General features: G+C 34.5%; 2 protein-coding genes across 2 annotated transcripts; one reads left to right on the top strand and one right to left on the bottom strand.

Annotated features, from left to right (window-relative positions):
* Positions 1 to 7,263: 7,263 nt before the first annotated feature.
* LOC117912296 (xanthotoxin 5-hydroxylase CYP82C4-like) lies at positions 7,264 to 10,630 on the bottom strand. Its single transcript, XM_034826831.1, has 4 exons — positions 10,538 to 10,630; positions 9,518 to 9,602; positions 8,379 to 9,430; positions 7,264 to 7,989 (listed from the first exon to the last, which is right to left on the bottom strand). The coding sequence occupies exons 3-4, from the start codon at positions 9,315 to 9,317 to the stop codon at positions 7,369 to 7,371; spliced, it is 1,560 nt and encodes a 519-aa protein (XP_034682722.1). The 5' UTR covers positions 9,318 to 9,430; positions 9,518 to 9,602; positions 10,538 to 10,630; the 3' UTR covers positions 7,264 to 7,368.
* A 3,231-nt stretch (positions 10,631 to 13,861) lies between these two features.
* Positions 13,862 to 15,345, top strand: LOC117913382 (replication protein A 70 kDa DNA-binding subunit B-like). Its single transcript, XM_034828346.1, has 5 exons — positions 13,862 to 13,971; positions 14,235 to 14,379; positions 14,489 to 14,649; positions 14,761 to 14,881; positions 15,081 to 15,345. Exons 2-5 carry the CDS (start codon positions 14,263 to 14,265, stop codon positions 15,279 to 15,281), a joined length of 600 nt encoding a protein of 199 aa, XP_034684237.1. The 5' UTR covers positions 13,862 to 13,971; positions 14,235 to 14,262; the 3' UTR covers positions 15,282 to 15,345.
* The last annotated feature ends 4,302 nt before the right edge of the window (positions 15,346 to 19,647 follow it).

The raw sequence follows: 19,647 nt of genomic DNA, 5'->3' as shown, positions 1-19,647 counted from the left end.
AGAGGAGAAGAGATGAGAGTCGATGAGATTCAAAAGCGATTCCACGGTTGGCGGCTTTTTGGTCTACATTTACTGGGAGGTGTAATTTTTTAACAGCTGGCTTTTCAATGCGTACACACGTTGGATTGCTTTTGATTACTTGGAAAAGCACTTACCTCCAGCTGTCAATTGACAACTAGATTTTTAAATACAAAAGATATTAAATTTAACTTTTAAAGTACGTTACATTATATTTAGGTAGTTAAACCAAGATATTAAATAAAAAAATTATACTTAGATTGATTAAGAGAATCACCAGCTGTCAACTTCCCAATTACTCAACTTTTTTTGTTTTTTTTGTTTATTTTTTTATTTATTAAGGAAGACAATCTTATTATTTAACATTAAACTTATATTAAAGTTACTATACCACCAAATCCATGGAAATATGCATTTATACAATGATAACTTATGATGTGGATATGAAATTCCACCTTTAATATAATTCCAAGATATAAAATAAAATATTATATTTAGATTGAATTAATGGCATCGAGGACTATAATTAAACAAGATCCTTAAATACAAAGATGTGGATATTAAATTTGACTTTTAATATAAGTTCAATTAAATTTAAATAGTTAAACCAAGATATAAAGTATAAAATTATATTTAGATTGAATTAATGGGATGAATTGACCACTAAACGAGATCTTTAAATACAAAAATATGGATGCTAAATTCGACTTTTAATGTAAGTCCGATTAAATTTAGGTAATTAAAACAAGATACAAAATAAAAAATTATATTTAGATTGAATTAATGGGATTGACTGACGAGTAAACGAGATCTTTAAATACAAAGATATGGATATTAAATTTGACTTTTAATGTAAGTCCGATTAAATCTAGGTAGTTAAACCAAGATATGAAATTAAAACTTATATTTAGATTGAATTAATGGAATCAATTGACAACTAAAAGAGATTTTTAAATATAAAACTATGGATATTAAATTCAACTTTTAACGTGAGTCAGATTAAATTTAGGTAGTTAAACCAAGATATAAAATAAAAAATTATACTTAGATTGAATTAAGGGGATCAAATTCGACTTTTAATATAAGTCCAATTAAATTTAGATAGTTAAAAAAAGATATAAAATAAAACAAAGTTATATTTAGATTAAATTAATGCGATGAACCGACTACACAAGATCTTTAAATACAAATATATGGATATTAAATTTGATTTTTAATGTAAGTCTAATTAAACTTAGGTAGTTGAACCAAGTTATAAAATAAATAATAAAAAAGTAATTATATTTAGATTGAATTAATAGGATAAGTCTTATTCAATTTAGGTAGTTATACCAAAATATAAAATAAAAACTTATATTTAGATTGAATTAATGAGATCAATTGACAACTAAACTAGATCTTTAAATACAAAGACATGAATATTAAATTCGATTTTTAATGTAAGTTCTATTAAATTTGGTAGTTAAACCAAGATATAAAATAAAAACATTATATTTAAATTTAAATTAATGGGATCCACGTACAATTAAATGAGATCTTTAAATATAAAGAAATAAGATATATATAGAGATGTAACATGATTAGTTGCCCTTAATATAGTAGGGAAATTTAACTTGCTCATACATGTATGTTCTTTATATGGTAATGATTCTCTTATAGTTAAGCTTTTCTTTTCCTCCCTTTTTTTTAATCTAATTTAAGACTTAATATGCTTTTATAGTTAGATTTAATTATTTTTATTATAACTCTGCATTTAACAACTATAATGTTATATTTTAATATTAGAACCTAATTAATTAATGAATTAAAATAAGTTTTTACAACCATTGATTTAATAACAAAATTAATATCATGGAGAGAGGCATAGAGCTAACTCAAATAATTGTAGTCACATGGGTGCCTCTGATTGTACCTTAATTTAAGTATGCATCCTTGTAAAATTGTATATGTACATGTTTATAGTGTCACAAAATGTTCATAGTATCATGGAATGCAAGGCAAGGATGTTGTGTAGGGATGACACTCTTGTGTAGGGATGACAACATGACAAATTTGAGAGACGTCGCCCTCATTCCAACCCAACCCATTTAATGGAAATAATTTGCATCCTCCCCCCATTAAAAATATTAAACAAGGTGGGGCAAGTATGAGAAATTCTCATACTCGTCCCATCTTACCCCATTTAGGTTTTTTAAAAAAAAGAAAAAATTGTTTAATTTTTTTAAAAAAAATATTTTAAATTTTTTAATTACATTAAAATAAATATATTTTATAAATAATTAAAATATTATAATTTTTATAACTTATTTTTAAAAAGATAAGCTACATGAGTAGTAATGGACCACCAAGGAATCGCTATAAAGTACCAAACGAACACCTAATAGGACATGTGTTAGGATGACAAAATGGAGGGTTCACAGTAAGATATGGTTCTAAAACTCATGTATGTCGTCTTTGATGTTCTATTTATGGGCTTAAACAAGCTCTTTGTGCATTGTTTGCTAAATTTCACCACTCGCTACATAATTTGGATTTTAACCATAGTTCCAATGATCTTTCCATGTTTCTTCATTGTTTTATAGTTTGTACACCATTCCTCTTATTTATGTTGATGATATTATCATCACTTGGACTAATAATCATGGTATTCAAGAGCTATAATTCTTTTTACGTTTCGCTTTTCATATGAAAGATCTTGGAGTCTTACTTATTTTCTAGGACTTGAAATTTGTCTTTCACCTCACATATTTTTTTCAATCAACATAAATACACCAAAGATTTGATTGCTTTGGTTGGACTTAAGGGTCTCCAAAAAGCCCACGGCCAGCGGCCCGGCCTGAGCCCATTTCTGGATGGGCGGGGCCATGGGCCCCAATTTAGGCCCGGTGGGCTGGCCCGCCCATGGGCCCACCTGTAAGCCCGCCACTTAAATATATATATATATATATATATATATATATAAATATATATTCAAGAAATAGAAAATGCTACATTAATAAAAATATTCATTGCTAACTATTTTATTCATTGAATATATACATTACATTTGAAAATGTGGGAAAAGTTTACATCACTACAAAATAAATACATCCCAACTAGGTTGGCACCTACTTATTTGTCAATCATTTGTACTTTTCAACCACAAAAATAAAAATAAAAATATGACATACATTTAGTAAAATATTTTAATCATTATCTCTTGGCGGTGATGGCGAATTATCGCAAATCCATGAAGATCTTGATGATTTTAGTTTTTCCATATCGACAAGCATATTTTCTTCTTGAATAGAATCAAATATTCTTTTATCTGCTATTGCCCATTCTTTCACACATATATTTGCTTCAATAGAATCTGGCGCTAAGTTGCATCGTTTATCACTAACTACTATTCCACCTGCACTAAAAGCAGCTTCTGATGCAACTGTACTCACAGGAACTGTTAGTACATCACGAGCAATGATAGAAAACACAGGATATTTGAGTTGTTGTGATTTCCACCATATTAAAATATCAAAATCTTCATCATCTTCAAATGAAATTAAATCAATATTAAGATATCTATCTAAATCAGTTGTGTTGTTTGGAGAACTATTTGTTGTTTTCTTTCGACTTTTTAACATTTCTAGAGCTCCTTTATAAAAAGATGAAGAACTTGTAAATGTAGGTGATAATTTAATAGAACTAATATCATCACCATATTTTTCTTTATAATAGTTATATAAATTATATAATAATGAATTTATTTCATTTTTAATTTCTTCAATTTTTATTTGGTCATTAAAATAAATAATTGTTAACCATTCATCCAAAGCTTCAAATTTCAATCTAGGGTCCACAATTAAACCAAAATAAAAAATTAAAGGTATTTCTTCCCAATATTTTCTAAATTTTTCTATCATTGCAAATATTGCATCATTAAATATATCCAAATTTAAATATTTTTGAAGTACAATAAAAATATTAGTTATTTGCATGACAACTCGGTTTGAAGATGGATAATATACACCACAAAAAAATTTTGTTGAAGTATCAAATACTTCAAAAAGATCTCTTAAAAGATCTGTAATATGTCAATCATAATCATTTAATACATCAATATCTGCTTCACAATCATTGTTAATTAATTGTATTTCATATAGTTCTACTACTTTTCTATATTTTGTAATAGTTTGTAAAAGTTTATAAGTGGAATTCCATCTAGTGGGCATATCCAAATTTATATTTCTTTTTTTCATATTTAACATTTTGCAACAATCAAAAAATAATTCATGTTTTGCTTGAGAACTATTAAGACCCACAGCAATGCCTCTAATTTTTTATAATGTATCATCAACGTGTTTTAATCCATCTTTTACAATTAAATTTAAAATATGTGCACAACAACGCACATGAAATATTTTACATTGATCTTCTTTTATTTGCCAATATCGTTTTAATCTAGATACTGCTGCATCATTATTAGAAGCATTATCTAATGTTATTGTAAATATTTTATCACGAATGCCAAAATCTATAATTTCATCATTTATTAAAGATGTTATATTTTTACCATTATATGGAGCATTTATTATTTTAAATGAAATAATTCTTTTATTTAATTTCCATTCATTATCAATATAATGAGCAGTTATACATAAAAAAACCACTGTAAGTTAAAGATGTCCAAATATCAGATGTTAAACAAATTCTTCCTTCAAAATTTGCAAAAAAAAATTTTAAATTTTCTTTTTGTGTTTCAAAATTTTTTATAAGAATTCTTTTAACTGTATTTTCAGAGCAACCTTGAAACTGAGGATTAACAGCTCGTTGCATTGTTCCCGTAAAATCATGAGTTTCCATGAAATTGAAAGGTTGTTCTGCTCTTATTATATAACCAATCATTTCTTCACGACAATAAGATTCATCATAAGAAAATGTTTTTAAATTTCCACTTTCATCTTTACCTAATTGCATATAATTTCTAATATCTACATTATTTTTAGTTTTACAATTTTCATGATGTCTTTTTAAATGACTTGTACCTGCATTTGAGCCACCACTAAGAAGTTTGTTACAAATTTTACATTTTGATTTTATTTCTTTTTTATTATTTTCTAAATTTATTTCTATTCTATCAAAAAATTTTCATATATTTGAAGTAAATTTTTTGCTATCACATGCATTAGATGAAGAACAAGAACCACTTGCCATAATTATAATTATTGATAAAATATTATGCTAAAAATAATAAATGTAAAATTAAAATGTAACAAATAAATAAAAGTAAAGGTGAAGTATGTTACTAAATTGGAGAACCGAAGCAGAAATTCCTTCAAATTTGAACTCTTTGAACCACCAATGCTTGTTTTTCACCACCAATAATATTGAATAATTTGAGACAAAATGCAATAATCGGAAATATTGTGGAATGGGAGAGAGCTTAAGAGTTGAGATAATAGAAAAAAATTGAGGGTATTTAATATTTATAGGGATTTAAATATTAGGATTTAATTTTTATTTTTATTTTTAAATTTCAAGACCGTTCAACGGTCATAATATTGGATTATGAGTGGCAGGCATGTTCAACGGTCATATGACCGTTGAATAGCCAGCTCACTTTTATTTTTTTTCAAAAATCATACAATATTTCTAATATATATATAACTAATGCAAAATACTTACACAAAAGAGGGTTAGCTCAGTTGGTGGCTAGCTCCCTTATGGATCCATCGAACCCCTTCCCTTCAAAATTGAAAACTATTTTAATTTTTACCCAAGCCCGCCCAGCCGGCCCGCCGGGCAGCCCTCCATCCGGCTCGCCAAGCCCGCCCAGCCCGCCCAGCTTGAGGGCCCACGGGCTGGGCCACGGGCCTTAGATATACGAACGGCCCGGCTCGGCCCGGCCTGTTGACCAATCAACGGGCTCAGTGGCCCGCCCCGGACTGGGCCATGGGCCTTACTCCTCTGGGCCGGGCGACCCGGCCCGGCCCGTTGGAGACCCTTAGTTGGACTTGAGAATTCAACACCTATGGATACTCTTTTGGAAATGAATGTGAAAATTTCAAATAAGGATGGAGAATTACTTTTGAATTCAACTACATATTGACAATTAGTTAGGAACTTGATTTACTTGCAATTACCATATCAGACATATCTTATTTTGTGAATTTAATGAGTCTCAATTTATGGATCAACCTCATCATTTACATCTTGTTAGTTAGGAACCTGATTAACTTGACAATTACCATATCAAACATATCTTATTTTGTGAATTTAATGAGTCTCAATTTATGCATCAACCTCATCATTTACATCTTGTAGGAGTTAAAAGGATAATTCACTATTTACTTAGGACTTATTATCATGGGATATTTTACAAGGTTGGATCGCTTCTTATTCTCAAAGCTTACAGCGATGTTGATTAGGCAAGGCGTCCTAATTCCCAACGTTCCAATATAGGTTCGTGTGTATATGTTGGTGGTTCTCTTGTTTCATGAAAATGAAAAAAAATAATAAATAAATAAAGGTCTAAATCTTTTATAGATCGGAATATAGAGCTTTCTCATCAACTTGTTCTAAAATTATTTGGCTTCATCAAATGCTATTTGTATTAGGTTTCCTTAACCAAATCCCACACCTTTATATGTTGATAACGTGAGTGCCATTCGAATGACTGCAAATCCTATTCTTCATGAATGAACTAAACACAAAAGCAGATTGTCACTATATTTGAGATGCATATGCCGATCATACTATCACACTACCTCATGCTTCCATAGAGTTTTAAATTTATTGATATCTTTATGAAGTCCTAAACGAAGATAGGACATCAATTCTTAGTTGACAAATTGATACTTGTCCACTCCCTAGCATCAATTTGAGGGAAGGCATCCAATATAGTACCTCGAGAGATTGTTTGGCATGCTATTAGAGATTTTATTCAATTAGATTCCATACTTGACCTCATTGCATGATTTTAGGAATTTGCTTGCTATACATACCTTAATTATATATACCCAATCTTGAGGATTGTAATTTTAATCTTTTCTTGTACAAATTTTCTTCTCAATGTAAAAAGGTTCTATCTTTAAGAAAGATATACAGCATTCGAAAAATTCTTTGTTTCTATTTGTTACTCCTTCTAAGATAAAGATATCCTAAAATCAATTGGTATTCATCACACAAATAAATGTACATAAATATTAATATTTATCTTCCAGTTTTAAAGTATCATATATGATCAGTTATTTTATAAATTATAGCATATGGAAAAATTATATCACATCATCATATTAATAGAAGTATCTACGAGCCTACTGGTTGGTTTATACATTGAGCAGCCGGTTACACACACACATGCAAGTGTGAGCACTAATAGAGGTGAGAAGGAAGGCGTGGAGTAAGCATAACGCATAGTGGGGTTAACTTAGGCATGGTGAAACTTATCCCTTCAGTCATGTCGACCGGAGCATTTGATGGTGTGGTCATGTCAAATCCTTGAAGTAACCTAGCAAATGTCAAGTGTAACATTTGCAAAGCCATGTTGATCCCTGGGCAAGCCCTTCTACCAGACCCAAATGGGATGAGCTCAAATTGATGACCAAAAACATCCAGGTTTGCATGACTTCCCAAAAACCTCTCTGGCTCAAACTCTTCCGGGTTGGACCAAACACGCGGATCTCGATGTAACTTCCATGCATTCACGAACAAACGGGTGCCTTTAGGAATGTGATACCCACAAACATGACAATCTTGGGTCGCCTCATGCGGTACTAATAGGGGAGCAGCTGAATATAGCCTTAGAGACTCCTTAATGATAGCCCGAAGGTAATCTAGCTTCTGAATATCTGATTCTTCCACCCATCTGCTCCTCCCAACATTTACATCTAGCTCTTCCTGAGCACGCTTCATTGCTTCTCTATTATTCAGTAAGGCAGACAGGATCCATGTCGAGGTAATAGATGTGCTGTCTGAGCCTCCCACGATGAGATTCTGTATATGCATGGTTTTAAATTTCAAAAAATAATTAACCAAAAATAAATGGTATTAGAAAAAAAGTGAACCTTGGATAAATTAATGTGCCTAATATACAAACATGCATTATCAGAATTCATTGGTAGTCCCTCAATGACTACATCATTGAAAGACGCCAGTTTCAACGAAGGTTCAAGCATCAGTCAACTCTTATATATATATATATAGACACTAGCATTCTTTTTTCTTAAAATCACCGATACATTTTTGGGACAACAGCAACAACAATAACAAAAGTGAATGAGCCTGTACAATATAATAATGATTACTGGCTAGTAGATGTAGTATTTATTTAGTAATATTAATTGAAAATTTGAAACTATTTATGTGACGGTAAGAGAACATACCCCTATCGTTGCCTTGATAACAGTTTCACGACTGTGGCCGAACATGGAGGTGTCTTGGACTGCTGATAGCAGTACATCAATGAAGTCATGCCTGCTTCCGGGCTCACTCTTTAACCTCATAACATGTTCTTCTACCCAACTTCCTACAAGACAGTCCAATTCCTCTGCAACATGCTTCATGGAGCCCAAATAGCCTTGCAAATCCAACCGTTCAAGAAATGGGAACACATCTGATGGAACAAAGGCCCCAGATAGAGACAGGAATTTCTTAATAGCTATTATAGCACCCCTTGCCTCTTCATTTCCATGGACCGCGTTATCAAAATATCTCTTCCCAGCAATCATCCTAAGGACGAAATTGAATGTCAAGTGTTCAAACCACTCACTCATAACCACTTCTATTGGACTGATCCAGTTGTTGTCTTTGCCAAGTGAGTACAAGTCTTTGATGCAAGCATCCAATTCAGAAATCCGTACATCCTTCAATTCATTGAGGCGACGAGCAGAGAGAATTTCCACCACCGATAGCTTGCGCATCTCACGCCAAAAAGGTCCGTAAGGTGCAAAGCCAAACCCTGCATAATTGTAACCCAAGAGCTTTGACACGCTAGAACGTGGGCGTGAGGCAAAAACTTTGTCGTTGGTAGTGAAGCATTCCTTAACAGCCTCATGACTACTGACCACTACCGCTGGGTGCATCCCTAGTTGGATCATGAACACAGGGCCGTGCTTATCAGCCATGGCTCCAAGGGTTCGGAAAATTGGGACTTGGCCACTTAGGAGATGCAGATGACCTATGATTGGCCAGGCACCAGGGGGTTTTGGGGCTGATATGCCCTTACTATTGTGAGTGAGAGTCCTAACTCTCCATCGATTATACCAAAACAACAAACCCAGAAAAAGCCCTGCGAATGCTAGCAAATGGGTGAGCAAGTCCATGATGGAATGGAGACTGGAGAATGGAGCTCAGTTGAAGACTCACTGCCAGGTTCAAAACTGTTTGAAACTGACTTCTGCGTTTGAATATCAATCTGATGGCCTGCCTAGAATCACTGAAACATAATTTTTTTTCCCTTCTGCTAGTTAGAAATATTAGAGGTTAAAAAAAGAATATATAATTCATTTTCAAATAGATCTACCTATCCACTCATTGCTCTTTGTGAAGTCGATACCAAGAATTAAGTTTGATGATTCAAGACCAGATTCTCTCAATGCATCAGTAACCTGGAAACATGGGTATTATATTGCTTCTTGTTCATCAAAAAACAAAATTGCCTCAAGAACCATACACTAAAAATATGTTCAATAAAATTGTATACTGAAGAGGCTATTAGCTATGCACTCACAATAACCATAGCAAAGAAAGAGAGGCAACACAAATACAAATCAATTTTAAAGATTTTCGGTGGTACTTAATTGATTACACATCTTACTTTCATATCCTCTACTGTAATAGCGTTTGATATAAATGTGATTTATAATATTCTCACCATTTTATTGATAAAAAGATTTCCAAACTTATCTGCAGTGGAGATTTTGCATTCACATGTAGTCCACTACTTAAGCTAATCTAATCACACACCTACATAATATTGGAATGGGGAAATAATTCTTTAATCTAAACAGTAGATAGAAAAGATACTTACAAAATTTGTGTTATACAAGTAGCACAGTCTTCTCTCGATATACATACATACATACATAAATATGACATTAGCATATCAATACTTAGCATAATTTTCACTATGTATTCAATTAATCTTAGACTTTTCATCATTTTGGACCTGAAAACACAAACCCGGTATTCAATTGAGCATATGACACTATTTTGGCTTAGTTAATATGAATTCTTTATTTCTTGGAAACCAAAACAACAAGAGGCCTGAAACTTCATTTCTCTGCTACATCACCCATATCTCAGTCCCAGCAACCGAGAGGAGATCCATAGAATTCAAGTTATACTGTTTCTCCTCCAACCCACTGGAAAAACAACAAATCACCCACCAAACCCATTTCTAAATTTCACAAATTTGAAAGGATAATTTACGCACTCAATCAAAATTAAGTCAATGATGAAAGAGAAACAAACACACGCCCATGAATGCAAACGCTGATAATAGAACAATTATGAGAATATGGATGAATATAGAGAGAATCACCAGCTCGAAACTGGATAGCAGAGAGGAGAAGTGATGAGAGTCGATGAGATTCAAAGGCGATTCCACAGTTGGCGGCTTTGTGGTCTACAGTAATTGGGAGATGGTCAACGGAGTGACGACTCCTGCTTGGTCTTGTCCTTTTTTTCTTTTTGGTATTGTAATTTTTGAAAGTACTTGTGTCCAGTTGTCAACTAGTCCAATTATTCATCTTTTTTTTTCTTTTTTTGTTTATTTTTTTATTTATTAAGGAACACAATCTTATTATTTAACATTAACTTTATATTAAAGTTACTATACCACCAAATCTATGGAAATATGCATTTATACAAGGGAAAACTGTGTTTTGGCCCGCCCATTTGGGCCAAATAGCTTTTTCATAACCCAACTTTCCATAACCTAAAATATGTCTACGGTTCCCAAAAAAAATATACGTTTCATGCACTATCCACTGTTTATAATTTAATTTCCAAAATTACCCCTCCAGCCTGCCATGTCAGCAGCCATCTCCCTCTCCATGTCACCACGGGAAGTTGTGCTTTTAAGCACCCATGGTTATCATACCCATACGAGCCTATATCATCTTGAACAACCTGAAGATTTCTTGGTGGAGAAGACTACATGCTGCAGGTGGCCTCATATGCTTGGATTTGGGTGTCTTGGTGAGAGGGAAAGAACCCTGGTTGGTTCCTGATTGAAATGGGTCAGATTTAGGAACAACGATCTTCAATGGTGGGTTCGGCCCTTAACATGCCTGCACAAAGCATTTGAAGGTGTGTTGGTTTTGTTGGTGAAATCTAACTTTTCTCCCCCCTTCTTGGGTTGTACTTCAATTATAAATTTGGAAAAACTAACAAAGAGAGATTCTAAGAATGAATTAAAAAAAATGACCTTATATCTGTCAGGGTGCCCTGCAACTACTCCCCAATGGGCTGAGAGACACTATGTAAAAAAGAGAAATCAAAATTCTGACCTTATAAGTAATTTAATCATGGTAATGAACAAGAAGTAAAAGGGATGATTTGAAGCTCCAAACTTCACTTGAATTTCCTTACAAGACCAAGGAACAGATACTTCAAATTTAAAGCTAAGATGATGATGAGCCAATTATGGAATTTTTCTTCATCCACTTGTTAATTGGAGTAGTTTAAACATAAATAGAAAAAATGAAAAGGGGTTTCTCAGAGCATAAATGGAGTTTATTATCATTGGGTTTGGAAAATGGTGGTAGAGTCCATTATTGCAAAGGGAAACAAATGTTGGGGATAAATGAACAATTGTTTATAAAAATTCCATGACAGTCGATTGTGTTATGTTTTTGAGAGTTCAACAAATTTATGAACTCAGATTCATAAATTTGGTGATATTTTTTGTTGTGAGTTGTAGTAGAAGGCCCTCATTTTTTAATGTGATATCATTTGTGGAATAGTAGAAGGTGATCCAATTTATTTTCCTAAAACTAATGGTGTGACAGCTGACAGTGATAAAGAATACAATTGAGAAGTATTTTTCTTTCAATAGATCCTTATAATGTTCAATTGAATGTGAAATTGAAATGAGAGTATGAACTAATAGCAGTTAGAAAGGTTAATTCATGTGAAGAAGATTCTCACTACCCTGGTTCGCAGGCTGTTATTAATTAGACCTTTTGTAATTTTAACAGAAACAATCTATGTCTGCATCTATGAGGAAAGGATGGATCTCCTGCGGGCAGCCATTGTTGGCCCATCTGCAACTCCATATCATGATGGGCTTTTTCTTTTTTGATATTTTCCTCCCTCCAGAGTATCCTCATGAACCACCTGTAAGTTATTTCATTTGGGTTTCCAGTTTGTGTATTGAAAGACGTATATACGTGATGTGTTGCTGATTTGGAGAACCCATTTTGAGAGTGCAAGAAAATATTTTCCTTTCAAAATCCTTGTTCTTCTATGCAGTCGAGTGTATTTCTAATTTTTCAGCAACCTTCTTTGAGATGGGGTCTTCCCCTGACTGAAAAATTTGCTCCTTTTTATTCTGTGTACCTGGATGCTCTTGCACACATCCATGCACAAGTTTATCTTGCATCTGATTAAATCTTACGCGGTTTTTCTGAACCTAAAATCTTATGCAGTTGGTACACTACATTTCTGGTGGGCTGCGTGTCAATCCTAACTTGTATGAATCTGGAAAGGTGTGCCTCAGTCTTCTCAATACATGGACAGGCACAGGCACAGAAGTATGGAATCCAGGGAGCTCCACCATTCTCCAAGTTCTTCTGTCCCTCCAGGCCCTTGTGCTTAACGATACAAATAAAACTTACGTTATTATTATTATTATTTTTTCTTAATTGCAGGCGACAATTGGAAAACAAGATGGTTGACAACCATAAAGACATGAGATATGATTGACAATTCGGAATAGTGGCTGCTGGAGAAAGGGATGTGATCATAAGACATTCTCATCATGACTCAGACTTTATAATATAACTGTTCCTATTTTGATTTTAGTTTGTAAATGTAGGCATGCCCAAGACTGAAGCCCTCTAAAAACTATATAGCTATTTTTTGGTTTACCATTTTTACTTTGGGCACCCATTGCATACTTCCGATATGTTTGGATTGTGACCCCCTTTCTGTTAGGTGTTTTTAGATTAATTTACCACTGACTATAAAAAATACATTGGTATATGAAATTTACGTTCAGCTAAAGAGGTTACTCCATGACCTCTTTGCAGGTGCGTAGTTCTAAGAGAGCCATGAAATATGAGAAACTATTGGGTAGGTTGAAGAAATTGATTTCTATTCTGCCTACTATTTGGCCAAGCTAATTCTGCTATATGAGAGGTGAAGCTGAAATTGTTAAGTAAGATATGGTGAATTCTATTTTGTGTCATCATCATGAATAACACCTATTGAATATCTGCATACTGCTGATATTGAATTTGTAATGGACAGTATCTCTTTGATTCTTTGAAGACATCTACAGACTGGTCCATCTTATGCCAAATCCATCCCACTGTGAGCCTATTATATGCTTCTCTTGAAAGTTCTAAAATCGTCTTATACAAGTCTAATGTTAATGGATTTGCTTTAGTCCTGGAAGTAGTAGTTGGAAATCAAGTGAAACTTGCACATGCTATGCTTAGAAACATCTTTTTGAAGTTTTGTTTGATATTCCATCACTGGGGGCTCAGTTTTGATGTCTCATCCTCACTTCAAAGGCAAACAGTCATTGCAACCTTGTATGCTAAGACTAAAATTTTATTTTTGTCCACTGGTTACTTTGGTCTAATGTTGCTTCATATTGAACTTATTGACGTTTGAATTGTAGGAAGAAAACTGTTGTGGTCTCTTTGTGGAATGATCATGCTACTAATGTAGGGCAGGAATTGTTGGATAATGCTGATTAATTTCCAATTGTTGCAATTAAATCTCTCAAAGTTGGAGACTTCCAAGGTAATTCCCCTTGTTTTCTTGAATTTTGGTATTATTATGGCAATTCTAAAAAACATGAGAATGATAAGAGGTCCTCTTTGTAATGTTCTCTTCATATCTTGTTTTAGTTGTATAACTGTCAACATTGAGTGAAAGTATTGTACTGGTAAATCCAGATACACGCAAATAAAAAAAGTTGATATCCTGGTAAGGAATCATCCAGTGACCTATTACCTTGTTAGTTCTTGTAGTTAGTGTTTCTGACCATATGTTCTTGTTCACAGGTATGATTCTGAATGTAAAGGAGCTTCAATGGCTTCTATTGGGTCTGATATCAGTCCTTCATCTAAGGCTGGAGTGAGGTCCATGTACTATAACAGGGTTTCCCTTTCTCATGTAACCAGCAACCCATCTTTGGGTGAAGACAAGGTAATAATTACTGTCATTAAAATAACCTAACATGATCAACCTTGTCTTAGCCAAAGTTTTGAGTTAAAAGCATATTCAGTTTTGATAATGTGGGCTTGTCTTTGTACAGCCTTCCTTTTTTAGCATCAGAGCATACATAAGCTTCATCAAGCCTGATCAAACAATGTGGTACCGGGCTTGTAAGACATGCAACAAGAAAGTCACAGATGCTATTGGATCTGGGTATTGGTGTGAAGGATGCCAAAAGAATGATGATGAGTGCAGTTTAAGGTAAGAGATTCATGGAATTTGAATCAATAAGAATCCAGCGATAGTAGTTGAAATTCATGAAAGTAGTCGTATGAGTGATGTTTCTTTGTTCCTTTCTGTTTTGTTTTCCAGGTACATAATGGTAGTGAAAGATTCAGATGCTAGTGGTGAAGCATGGCTTTCTCTGTTCAATGAACAAGCAGAGAGAATATTTGGCTGCTCTGCTGATGAGCTTAATAAGCTGAAATCACAGGTAAACTCTTGACAAAATTGAAATATCTATGAGTTTGTCCAAATCTTAGTTAACTTGAAAGAGTTGCTCATTGATGCATTAATTCATATGTAGTTGGTTACTTATTTGGTAGCCTAGTTGGGTTCTATGGGAAAAAAAAAAAAGGATGAACTTCTGGCATTCAAAATCTGATGTTTAAAAAACCCAATCTTCTCTGCAGGAGGGAGAAGAGAACCTATTCCAACAGAAATTGAAGGAAGCTATTTGGGTCCCTCATCTTTTCCGGATTAGTGTTGCACAACATGAGTACATGAACGAGAAAAGGCAGAGGATAACAGCCAGGGCTGTTGTTCCAGTTGATTATGCAGCTGAATCCAGATTACTGTTAGAGGAGATATCAAAGATGAAGACTTCACAATAGGCTCCTTAGTTTATTTTGTTCTTTGGATAACGATATTTAGTCAGTATGCCTTCAGTTCCCTCTATATCTTAAGACACATCCCATTGAATGTAGAGGAAGCTTAATCCTAACTTGGAATGCACATACCATTATTGTAATATATGTTTTGTAGACATACATGTGGTTTTGTTGCATTGTAGAAAAATCACTTAAAAAACAGTTTGACGACTTGGGTTTCCATGTGATCGACTTTTGGGCTATCTAGTTAATCACTAACGGTTATTTACCCATATTTGCAGTCCTGCACCTTAATGCTTCAATTTGAGATGGGATTGCATTCTTCATGTTTAATGGCTAAGTCCACAATGGTTTGTAGTTCTGCAGTTTATTAAAATTATGATGTTTGAGAAAAGGTTTAGGGCAGCTTCTCAGTTGTGGTGATAAAAAGTAGAGTTCAATTCTTGGTCAAGAAATTCTTCTTCATTTGAGATGGGAGAATACTTCCAAAAGTGGAGAAGAGTGTAGAAAGTAGGCATTGCTTTCATGTTTTGGGTGGAAAAAGTCATATAGGGTTTGTTTGGCAAATGCTTTTAAGAATATTTTTTATTTTTTAGAAAAAAAAAAAAAAACATTTGACAATCATAAATTTGCTTTTTGTTTTTTATTCTTAAAAATAAAAAACATAGTGTTTTTGGGAAAATATTTTTAAATTGTTTTTTGATGGTTGTTTAAAACAATAATTATATGAACATGTAGAATGATAAAAAAATAAAATATTAGATATAAAAATTATTTTTAAAACATATTAAAAACGATTAAAAATAAATTTAAAATTAGGTTTACAATTCTATAAAACATTAGTGATTAGTTTTAAAAAATTATTGTTAAAAAACCAAAATTTAAAATTATTTTTTAAAAATAATTACCAAATAGAGTTATAATTTCCCAAGAACTGGAAAATTTACGAAAACAAAGAAATGCATTCCTTATCAATATCTTTGTATTTTTGCTACAACAAATAGTAGTGATTTCAAACAAATGAGGTGGTGTTTGTTTTTATAGGTAAATGGAAAAAGCTAAACCGAAAAACAAACACCAGTTGAGCAAGTATAGATGATGGCAAATCCAGCTATACTGCAAAAGCAATGTTAGAAAATGAGCTGCACCAAAGAAGATGAAGCTTCTAACGAAGACCGGAAACTTAGTTTCAAAGAACAAGCTTCATTTGATTAGATTGGATAGTTTTGACTACTTGGGTAGTGAAATCTATAATTTTATTGGAGAGATTTCTACCCTAAGCTAGAGTCTTGAGAAGTTGCATTTTACACAATCATCCCTTCTTGTAGGGAGACTAAAGTTGCAATCTTATGCAACAATTTAGCAGCATTGCCATCATCATCATCATCATCTTGAGAGAGAGGAGAGGTCCATTCCTGAAAGTCATGGAGGCTGCCAGTGAAATATGTGAAGAGTCCATCAACTTCTATCTTGTTTATCCAGTAATCATATTCTGCATATGGGTCTTGATGGAAGTTGAAGTGTAAGAACTGGTTCTCATTCCGATAAGTGTATGGGTGTACCTGCCATCACAATTAACAAGTTGGGTTTCTGATGACTTTTGCTCAATGCTTATGAAATACTTGCACATGAAAAAGAGAAATTTGAGATTTCCTAACAAGAAAATTTTGAAATAAAACTAAAATCAGTAAACCAAAATTTGCACATGATCATGATCAGGACAAATCGAATCCTAGAATTCTTCTAGAGTACACATATCTAGATCTTCAAATTTCTTAAGAAAATAATTACCGAAAATGAAATCGGATGCAATCTTAGACAAACAGAACCATGGATTTTTTCTTTTTCCTTTAAAGGAAATTGAGCACCATGAATCAACGTGTTCATAGAGACCTAAAACCATGTATAATTAGTGAAAATTAGTGCATCATGGCTGTTTCTTAGCTCAACACCTTCAAACACGTTCCCCCTCATATGGAGTTTAAGTTCATTCACAGAGATAACAAGTTTAATCTTTAATGGAGGCAAAATATTGGGATTGAGAACCTGGATGCCCTATTTTTATTGGCTCATATCCTTAGTGAATACTGATATGGTAAACTGTTTTTGGTCACCACATAATATCACACACAACTCAGTTGATGGAATGACTCCAAATATCATGTCTATTTAGGCATCCCATCCAAATGTCGTTGAAAGTTTGACCATGCATAGCATAGACTGACACAGAGAAACCTAGATGTATAACTGCAACATACAGTAACAAAGAGAGACAGAAGATATGGCATACATGATATGTTTCATAAATAGCCTTATTGATAACGTACCACAAAAAAGCTTCACACAGAGAAGATACAAACCTGTAAGTCGTGGGCATGTGCTTTGCCAACAAGATCAGTAGGTGTTTGCAAAAAATTATCTACCACTGAAACTACTGTGTCCTTCCAAGGTCCAATCCCTACCACTGCTTAATGAAGCTACAGTACCAAGAAACCATTGGTGGACCACTTGAGGAATGAAGAGAACCACATGATTGGATGGTCTAAAGTCACCAAGGAAGACCCGATGCTTGGGGGAGGGTGAGTTCAAGTTTACCTTAAAGTAGTACCTAGGGTCCCTTAAGGTAGTACCTCAAGGCCACTAAGGTAGTACCTAAGGGCCCTTAAGGTAGTACCTAAGCAACAGTCCCAAGAAACCATTGGTGGAGCACTTGAGGAATGAAGAGAAGCACATAATTGGATGGTCTAAGGGTCACCAAGGAAGACTCGAGGCTTTGGAGTGGTTGAGTTGAAGTTTACCTTAAGGTAGTACCTAGGGTCCCTTAAGGTAGTACCTCAAGGCCACTAAGGTAGTACCTAAGGGCCCTTAAGGTAGTACCTAAGCAACAGTCCCAAGAAACCATTGGTGGAGCACTTGAGGAATGAAGAGAAGCAAATAATTGGATGGTCTAAGGGTCACCAAGGAAGACTCGAGGCTTTGGAGTGGTTGAGTTGAAATTTACCTTAAGGTAGTACCTAGGGTCCCTTAAGGTAGTACCTCAAGGCCACTAAGGTACCTAAGGGCCCTTAAGGTAGTACCTAAGCTACAGTGCCAACAAATCATAGGTGGACGACTTGAGGAAAGAAGATAACCACATAATTGGATGGTCTAAGGGTCACCAAGGAAGACCCGAGGCTTTGGAGAGGTTGAGTTAAAGTTTACCTTAAGGTAGTACCTACGGTCCCTTAAGTATACGGCTAAGTACCTCAAGGCCACTAAGGTAGTACCTAAGGGCCCTTAAGGTAGTACCTAAGCTACAGTCCCAACAAATCATAGGTGGCCGACTTGAGGAATGAAGAGAAGCACATAATTGGATGGTCTAAGGGTCACCAAGGAAGACCCGAGGCTTTGGAGAGGTTGAGTTGAAGTTTACCTTAAGGTAGTACCTAGGGTCCCTTAAGGTAGTACCTCAAGGCCACTAAGGTAGTACCTAAGGGCCCTTAAGGTAGTACCTAAGCTACAGTGCCAGCAAATCATAGGTGGCCGACTTGAGGAATGAAAAGAAGCACATAATTGGATGGTCTAAGAGTCACCAAGGAAGACCCGAGGCTTTGGAGAGGTTGAGTTGAAGTTTACCTTAAGGTAGTACCTAGGGTCCCTTAAGGTAGTACCTCAAGGCCACTAAGGTAGTACCTAAGGGCCCTTAAGGTAGTACCTAAGCTACAGTGCCAACAAATCATAGGTGGCCGACTTGAGGAATGAAGAGAAGCACATAATTGGATGGTCTAAGGGTCACCAAGGAAGACCCGAGGCTTTGGAGAGGTTGAGTTGAAGTTTACCTTAAGGTAGTACCTAGGGTCCCTTAAGGTAGTACCTCAAGCCACTAAGGTAGTACCTAAGGGCCCTTAAGGTAGTACCTAAGCAACAGTCCCAAGAAACCATTGGTGGAGCACTTGAGGAATGAAGAGAACACATAATTGGATGGTCTAAGGGTCACCAAGGAAGACTCGAGGCTTTGGAGTGGTTGAGTTGAAATTTACCTTAAGGTAGTACCTAGGGTCCCTTAAGGTAGTACCTCAAGGCCACTAAGGTAGTACCAAGGGCCCTTAAGGTAGTACCTAAGCTACAGTGCCAACAAATCATAGGTGGCCGACTTGAGGAATGAAGAGAACACATAATTGGATGGTCTAAGGGTCACCAAGGAAGACCGAGGCTTTGGAGAGGTTGAGTTGAAGTTTACCTTAAGGTAGTACCTAGGGTCCCTTAAGGTAGTACCTCAAGGCCACTAAGGTAGTACCTAAGGGCCCTTAAGGTAGTACCTAAGCTACAGTGCCAACAAATCATAGGTGGACGACTTGAGGAATGAAGAGAAGCACATAATTGGATGGTC

This window comes from Vitis riparia, chromosome 4 (assembly GCF_004353265.1).
Source record: "Vitis riparia cultivar Riparia Gloire de Montpellier isolate 1030 chromosome 4, EGFV_Vit.rip_1.0, whole genome shotgun sequence".
NCBI lineage: Eukaryota > Viridiplantae > Streptophyta > Magnoliopsida > Vitales > Vitaceae > Vitis > Vitis riparia.
The sequence above is the reverse complement of the archived record's forward strand: the minus strand, read 5'-3'. Positions and strand labels throughout refer to the sequence as shown.